The following is an 8,265-nucleotide window of genomic DNA, read 5'->3' on the forward strand; positions in this document are numbered from 1 at the left end:
CTGCACAAAATCCTAGGGCAACCCTGCTTTTTGGCTTCTGGCCCTGTCCCTTACTGCTCTCAGAGCTTTCTTGACTCAGTGCCTGGTCCATGTATCCTGTTTTCCTAAAAGCAAGTTATTTTTCCAATGCACAGTCCCACAGTGTCCTGCTCCCTTTGCAAATTTCTTAGTCCTTTTCTTTAAATTTACTCAAAGGCAGAGGGGAAAGGGAAGGTGAGATCCAAAGACATATCGAGCACGACTCCTGCCGCAGGCCCTCTCCCTATTGTCAGGCACCTCCTCTGAAAGTCCCCAGGGTTCCCAGTCCATCCTCCCTCCGCAGGAGTCAAGGTGCTTGCTTTGCTGTGTCTTTGGAAGCACTCCCAGCAGCTGTACCTATATGCCTGCCTCTCCTTCCCAATGTGCCTTCCTTATGGAAAGGGATGTGGCTCAATGTAAGCCCAATGAGCAGTGTCTCAGGCTACAGACAAGTGGCAGAGCAAAGTCCAGGTCTCCTGAGATCTCAACCTGGGTCCCCACCATAGCCTACAACACCTTCATTTACCTCCTACTCCTCTCTTGTGGCTGAGTGGCTTCCAGTTCTCCCCCAGGGAGCTCCCTTCCCCAACCCCATAGCATCAAGGTCCAACTTTGGGAGAATGATGAGAATTATGGAGACTTGGACAGTGGCATGTGAGGTCTGGGGGAGGAATTCAGACCTGTTGCTAGGCTAACGAAAGAGCAAGAACTCAAACATTAGGGCCTTTGTCAGGTGGTGAGGAGTGCATGTTAACCCAAGACAAGTTTCCAGAGAGGACTGAGACAAGAAATCTACAGGGAAGTGACAGACAGGACAGTAACACCAACAAACAGAAGTTAAGGGTCCAAGATCTCAGCTGCTAACCCAGCAGAGTTATCATCCTTCTGGGGGACCAATGGCCAGATCGATGGCTTTGGGGCGATGACTAAGAGTCAGATGGCTTGACCAGGACCCAGTAGGACTGAATGAGGGTCCTTCCCTCTCCTGTGTGGGACAGCTTCTAGGCCAGTGCGGTTGGATGGGTTAGTGAAGTAAACTTGTCTGCCAGGATGAGAGTGAGGGCAGGTCACTATGCTATTGCATAGCAGGTCAAGCTGCCACCTGAGATGCCAGCATTCCATATGGGAGCCAGTTAGAGACCTGCCTACTCCACTTCCTATCCAGCTCCCTGCTAATGCACCTGGGAAAGCAGCAGAAGATGGCCCAAGTGCTTGGGCCCCTGCACCCATGTGGGAGACCTAGAAGAAGCTCCTGCCTCCTGACTTCAGTCTAGCGCAGCCTTGGTGTTGCAGCCATTTGGGGAGTGAACTAGCGAATGGAAGAACTCTCTTTCTCTCTGTGTGTTTTCTCCCTCTCTCTTTCTGTAATTCTTCCAAATAAATAAAATAAACCTTAAAGAGAGAGAGAGAGAGAGAGAGAGAGAGATCGGTCAGGAGAGCAGAAGAATCTGGCAGCAGTGGTGCCCCTTTGGGCAGGATCCTGAGTGTCTGACATGCTCCCACAGGTATAGTCAGGTTGAAAGGAATCCCTCCTTTTCCTTACTTAAAGCATAAACAGCATGTGTGTCGGTTGGGAGTGGGATAGGTGATAGTAAGGTGTCTTTTATACTGACTTTCTTCCACAGTGGGCCAAGAAAAGCAGGTGAGCTTGGAGAAAGGCAGCCAGAAAGGAGTGAGAAGGTAGGGAGTTGTTTTCTCAGAGCTGACCGGCAAGGGCAGAAGGTCTAGACATGGCTTTGCTAGAGTAGCAGTCACTTAATTTGACTTTATTTCCCGACAGTCTTCCCTCGCAGAGTATGGCCCTGTGGACATCCCGGCCCCCCACCCCCGTACTGAGTCCCTGAGAGGAGGAGCGATGAGGAAGGTTTTCCTGAGAGCTGGAAAGAAACGAAGTTCAGGACAGGAGTCCCCAGGGGACAGTCAGGGTGGGCTGATGTCAGGCTTCTCCCTCTTCCTCAGTTTCATTCTGTTCCTTCTGAGTGTCTTCATCTTGGGCATTTGGTTTTTTTTCTGGACTCTGACGACCCAGAGCCCCACAGCCAGAATTACCAAGAGCAAGAGGAGGAGAAGTCCCTTGGCCAGGAGGCAGAAGGATGTTGAGGACTTCTCAGAATAGCCAGGATCTGCGATGGAAGAAGCCGGGGAGAGGCCCCATCAGAGGGAGTGTTGGGAATCAGTGGGGACATCTCCCCAGATCCCACTGTGGGTCTCAAGCTCACAATTGGCGGATGCCCCTTGGGAACTGTACATGTCTATTTTCTGCAAAGAGACTCAGGGACTGGGGTCCGGGGGGCATTCCCAAGCTGAATGACCTTTGGCAGCTGGGAGCACTCGAGGGCCGGTGTCAAGCCTCTGTGGAGTGGGGCTGGGCTCTGGCTTCCAGCTCCCTGAGAAAGAAGGGCTGGGGAAGGAAGTGGTGCTCTGGGGCATGGGCCTCACGTGAGCTTAGGGGTTGTCTCCAGATTCTGGTACCTGCACAGAAGTGTCCTGCAGAGATAGGACGGGACCTGACGTTGCTGACAGGGTTGCTGGCCCTGCAGGTGTACAAGAGGGCACTGTCCCCAGGCCTCCAGGATGCTCTGAGGACGGGGCCTTCATGGTTTGTGTCGGTGCTGTCCCTCGAGGAAAACCAGCTGTAGGTCACGTCCATGTCCTCCTTCTCTACGAAGCACGTCAGGGTCATGTTACAGGGACCTTCCCTGGAGATCTCAAAGTTCGCTGTGATCTGGGGCTCCGACAGCCGTTCTGGATGAGAGGAGACACAAAGACCCCACCACCACCACGCCCCAACACAGAGGAATTAGTGCTGTCCTCTGAGAGCTCCTTCACCCAAACAACAAATAAGCAAAAACAAAACCCAGCCTCCACCAAGCCTGTGGTTCCGGGGTCTCCGGGCAACTGCTAAAGTAGGCAATGCTGCCTTTGGCATCTTCTGCCTTAAATGCCTCCTCCCTCTCACTTTTGTACTCCGCCTTCCTCCAATATCTGCTCTGCCTCCTTGATCCCATAAGATATTACCATCTCTCTGAGGGGCATTTATATTTTAATCAATTCCCTTCAAGATTCAGGGTAGATTCAATGTGATGACAGACATTGAGAAGTAGAGAGAAGACAGTGATTAGTAGCCCTTAAGTCCCACAGGGGTAAAAGTCTCAAGTATGGATCAGGTGTTCATCCTTAGGAAGCCCTAGAGGGTCTATAAACAAAGCCCCTAAGTCTTCGCTCTGCATTGGGCACCCCCATGGATCAGCCTCAGTGCCCAGCGCCTCCTTGCTCTAGGTCACTGCAGCTGCACCTACTGCAGCTCAGATACTGGGGCTGGGCACTCTGGAGACTGTCTTCTTCTCGTTCCAGTCCCTCAAGCCATGATCCCAAGTACTGAGACCCCTACTCCATGGTGTGGGAAGTTCAGGAGATTAGCACAAAGCAGTTTTATGGTTCCCAGCCTAAACTCACGGTAGACACGTAGATCGTAGTACTGCATGGTAGAGAGCTGCAATGTTCCCAGGTAGATTTGAGCTTGGTAAAGGCCGGAGTCCTCCCAACTCAGATTCCTGATGAGCAGGGTGTGGCTGCTGTCCAGCCAGCTCAGTCGGTCCTTGAACTGTGGGTTGGTCACTCTGATGGCAGCTGGATGTCCGTCTTTCCCTGGCACCACGATAGCAAGCGGTTTGTGAAAGTACCAGATGATGCACTTAACATCTTCATCAGACGGTATTTCCAGGGAGAGGCTAACAGGTCCCTGGAGGACCGCTGCTACTTCCTCGGGATTCACATCATCTCCAGAGTCCCCTTTGGCTGCAGATCAAGGACAAGAAGAGAGAGAAACATCCCAGCTGGAGTCTGGGCTGCTGAACCTGGCAGCAGGAGCTGTGGTTCAATCTGTTTTTGTTTCTGTGGTCTACACACTGCCTCCTCCACCTGCCTCTTCTGGCCCTAGATTTCCACTGCACCTGATTTTGAGAACCTGTGTTGCCTTCTAGTTGGTCGTTCACCCTCCAACTTTCACCATCCACTTTGCCACCCTGAGGCTGCTCTCTGCCTTCCACATCCCCAGCTGTCCACATCACCATGTCCTATACTGAAGCCACATCCTGTTCCTTGTCGCTCCCGGAGAACTGACACATTCAGCTCCAAAGGAGTTGCCAGCCCAGAATCCAGCAGGGCAGGAGAACAGGAGGAGAGGAGCCAATCCTGGGCAGGAGCTGAGGGTCACTCACCTTCAAGGAGCAGCAGGAGGAGGAGCAGCCAGAGAAGGACCCCCATGTCAGCAGCACGTGCCGCAGGAGGCGTCAGCGGGTCAGTCCCCAGGAGTGAGAATAGGACAAGCTGTGAGGAGGCTCCTGGCAACTGTGACTGACTGGCAGTCCTGAGAGAGGGAAATAATTCTCATCCTAAGTGGCCACCCTCTAACTTCCTCCAGCCTCACTAAGCCCCTCCCTAGCGACATGGTTGAGTCCTCTCTCAGAGCCTGCTTATCAGGGTGGTTTGCCCAGGGGCTTAAGTTGCCATTCTCTAAGCTCATCTCAAATCTCACTTCCTAGGGGAGCCTCTCTGAACTCCCCACCCTCTGTATTCCCAGACCCTCAGACGTACCATCTGCTTGGAGCCCTTAGAATGCTCCCAACCCATCATTTTGATCTCAGCATACTCTGCTCCAGCTCTGTCTCTGTGGCTCCTGTGTTGCTGTCGTCATCCGATCTGATGAGCATTTGTATCTCCCCAGATGGACTCCTTCTCTTGTTTCTTCTGTGGGTCCCGCTATTGCTGGCCTCCATGCCGGACATGTGTTAGCACTCAACGGATCGCTTTAGAATAGATGAATAAATGAAATCTTTCTATGTAAAGCTAGTTATGTTCCATTTGAGAAACAATCCAGAGGGGAGAAATGTGATACTCTTAAAAAGCAGTTTGAGCCAGAGAGTTGATGTAGGTTGTTGAAATTATGGAAATCATTCTGTGCAAATACGATTTGGTGAAAGCTACAGGAAATCAGGTTCAGGAGGAGACTGCAGGAGATCAGTGTAAGAAAAGACTTTGACAGTCAGAGCTCTGTCATGGCTGCCACAGGAGGCAGTTTCTGTTCCTGATATTGAAGCAGAGACTGGACAATCATTTGCTGGGATGCTCTGGTACCAGATGGATCCCCTGGCTGGTTAATCTTTTCATTTAAAAAAAAGATTTTATTGTTTATTTATTTGTTAGCCAGAGAGAGAGGAGAGAGAGGGCTCAATCTTCCATCTGCTGGTTCACTCCCCAAATGGCTGCAATGGCCCGGGCTGGGCCAGGCAGAAGCCAGGAGTCTGGAACTCCATCCACGTCTCCCATATGGCTGGCAGGGGCCATTTTCTGCTGCTTTCCTAGGCACATTAGCATGGAACTGGATCAAAAGTGGAACAGCTAGGATTCAAACCAGTGCTCATACAGGATGCTGGCGTCATAGGCAGCAGCTTAACTCAGTGCACCACAACACCAGCCCCCTAGATAATCTTTAGTTTATTCTAATATTCAATTCCAATGAGTCTAAAATAGTGCATCTCAGGGTCAAGTGCACAATGGAGGCAGATGTGGTGAACTCTGACTCTGTGCTAACATTAACTATCCTTGGGTCAGCAAATCCAGCACTCAATTAAATGAGTATGAAGTAGCTTCTATAGTCCACATTAGAGGGTACTTCAAGAAATTTGTGGGAAAAAGAAATGAAAAGATATGTTTTTAAACATTTTTAAATAGAGCTTGCATTGTGGTGTAGTGGGTAAGCTGCCACCAGCAATGCTGCCATCTTATATGTGTGCCGGTTCAAGTCCCGGATGCTCCACTTCTGATCCAGCTCTCTGCAAATGGCCTGGGGAAAGCAGTGGAAGATGGCCCAAGTACTTGATTCTCTGCTACTCACGTGGGAGATCTGGAAGAAACTACTGGCTCCCAGCTTAGTCTGGCCTAGTCCTGGCTCTTGTGACCATCTGGAAAGTACCCAATGGATGGAAGATCTCTTTCTCTCCATCCTTCCCTAACTCTTCAAACAAATAAATAAATCTTTTTTAAAAGTTTAATGTTTTTATTAAAGTTTATTTTCATCTATTTGAAAGGCAGAGCAACAGATCAAGTGGGATGCCACAGAGAGAGAGAGAGAGAGAGAGAAAGAGAGAGAGAGAGAGATGGCTTCCACCTGCTGGTTCAAAACCCAAATGCCCACATCAGCCAGGGCTGGGCCAGGCCAAAGCCGGGTGCCAAGAGCTTCATCTGGGTCTTCCACATGGGTGGCAGGGGTCTAAACCATCATCTGCTTCCTCCCAGCATGCATTAACAGGAATGATTGAATGGCAAGCACAGTAACCAAGACTCAAACCAGCTCTCTTAGGAGACGTAAACTCCCCAAGCTGTGGCCAACACCGACCCAGTTGTTGAAAAAAATTCTGAAACCCATTTTTTATAATATGCACTTTCCATGAACTTGTTGAAGATCCCTCCTATTGTCCTGAGTGCTGGGCAATGAGCAGTGGTCAATAATTTTAGGTTATGGCTTCATGGGGGCTCCCAGGCTAATAACTGACCTTGGGCAAGTAACTCCAAGTGTGATGAATCTTTCTAAAGGGAAAAATGAGGAAGTCTATAATAGTGAGGAGATTTAGCAAAGTTACAGTCAGGAGCATTGGGGGAAAGCTGTTAAAGAGAAATGATATTTAAGCTGAGACTGCCAAGGATGAGTAGGATCTGCTAAGTGAAGAAGAGAATGAAATGAATAGTTCCCTATGTATTGTTGCTTTTTTCAAATGGATACCTCTGAACATTTAATTTATTTATCAGGACTCAGGGAGGGGCTAGTGTTGTGGTGCAATGAGTTAAGCTACAGCCTGCAGTGCTGGCATTCTGTATGAGTACAGGTTCAAGTCCTGGCTGCTCTACTTCTGATCCAGCTCACTGCTAATGCACCTGGGAAGGCAATAGGAGATGGCTCATGTGCCTGAGCCCCTGCAACCACATGGGAGACTCAGATGAAACTCTTGGCTCCTGGCTTCCACCTGGCCCATCCCTGGCCATTGTGGCCATTTGGGAAGTAAACCAAAAAAATCTTTCTTTCTGTCTGTCCCTCTCTCCCTGTAATTCTGTCTTTCAAATAAATTAATTAATTAAATTTTAAAAGCCTCTGGGATTAAGATTTTTTTTAACAAGATACAATCAGGTTTCAGTCTGAATTATTAAATTTTATATACTCTTCTTATTTATTAATTAATTTTTTTAAAAAAAGATTATTTATTTGAGAGCAGAGTTACAGAGAGGGAGAGACAGAGAGAGAGGTCTTCCATCCGCTGGTTTACTCTCCAGATGGCTGCAACAGCTGGAGCTGTGCCATCCAAAGCCAGGAACCAGGAGCATTTTCTGGGTCTCCCACATTGGTGCAGGGGTCCAAGCAGTTGGGCCATTTTCCACTGCTTTTGCAGGCCATAAGCAGAGAGCTGGATTGGTAGAAGGGCAGCCAGGACACGAACTGGCGCCCATATGGAATGCTTGTGCTGCAGGTGGAGGCTTAACTTTCTATGCCACATGGTTAGCCCCTTCTCATTTATTTTAAAAAATAAAATTACATCCAACAATGCAGCTCTTGGGTATATTTCTAAAGGAAATGAAATCTATGTCAAAGACATACCTGCACTCCCATGTTCACTGCAGCACTAATCATTACAGCCAAAATATGCAGTCAAGCTAGGTGAATGGATAAAGAACATGTGACATATACACACAATGAAGCATTATTCAACTTTAAAAATGAAGGAAATTCCATGATTTGTAACAACGTGGATGAACTCGGGGGACGTTATGTTAAGTGAAATAGGCAAAAGCAGAAAGAGAAATAACACATGATCTTCTTTGTATGTGGAATCTAAAAACATGAATTAATGCAAGTAGAGAGTAGAATGGTGGATATCAGTGTGCAGCCAGGAGAGATGTTGGTCAAAAGATACAAAATTTCAGGCCGGCGCCACAGCTCAATAGGCTATCCTCCGCCTGTGGCCCCAGCACACCGGGTTCTAGTCCCAGTTGGGGCGCCGGATTCTGTCCCGGTTGCTCCTCTTCAGTCCAGCTCTCTGCTGTGGCCCCGGAGGGCAGTGGAGGATGGCCCAAGTGTTTGGGCCCTGCACCTGCATGGGAGACCAGGAGAAGCACCTGGCTCCTGGCTTCGGATCAGCGTGGTGCACCGGCCGTAGAGGCCACTTGGGGGGTGAACCAACGGCAAAGGAAGACCTT

At 49.3% G+C, this 8,265-nt stretch overlaps 1 protein-coding gene across 2 annotated transcripts; it reads right to left on the reverse strand.

The window, feature by feature from the left end:
• Positions 1-1,826: 1,826 nt before the first annotated feature.
• Positions 1,827-7,717, reverse strand: SLAMF9 (SLAM family member 9). 2 transcript variants are annotated; one of them, XM_062193705.1, is made up of 6 exons: positions 7,667-7,717; positions 4,615-4,826; positions 4,239-4,387; positions 3,475-3,816; positions 2,491-2,763; positions 1,827-2,141 (listed from the first exon to the last, which is right to left on the reverse strand). In XM_062193705.1, exons 3-6 carry the CDS (start codon positions 4,282-4,284, stop codon positions 1,939-1,941), a joined length of 864 nt encoding a protein of 287 aa, XP_062049689.1. In that variant the 5' UTR covers positions 4,285-4,387; positions 4,615-4,826; positions 7,667-7,717; the 3' UTR covers positions 1,827-1,938. The 2 variants fall into 2 exon arrangements, with proteins under 2 accessions (XP_062049689.1, XP_062049690.1); XM_062193706.1 differs by lacking the exon at positions 7,667-7,717 and having other exon boundaries at positions 4,615-4,870.
• Positions 7,718-8,265: the final 548 nt, after the last annotated feature.

Source organism: Lepus europaeus, chromosome 5 (genome assembly GCF_033115175.1).
Source record: "Lepus europaeus isolate LE1 chromosome 5, mLepTim1.pri, whole genome shotgun sequence".
Lineage (NCBI taxonomy): Eukaryota > Metazoa > Chordata > Mammalia > Lagomorpha > Leporidae > Lepus > Lepus europaeus.

What these genes read in the sequence shown, in the direction of transcription:
- SLAMF9 (XM_062193705.1), bottom strand. Translation starts at nt 4,284, where the DNA reads ATGGGGGTCCTTCTCTGGCTGCTCCTCCTCCTGCTGCTCCTTGAAG. An exon ending in CCTCCTGCTGCTCCTTGAAG is followed by an intron (nt 3,817 to 4,238) that starts GTGAGTGACCCT and finishes CTTGATCTGCAG; the next exon opens with CCAAAGGGGACTCTGGAGAT. An exon ending in CTACGATCTACGTGTCTACC is followed by an intron (nt 2,764 to 3,474) that starts GTGAGTTTAGGC and finishes CCTCTCATCCAG; the next exon opens with AACGGCTGTCGGAGCCCCAG.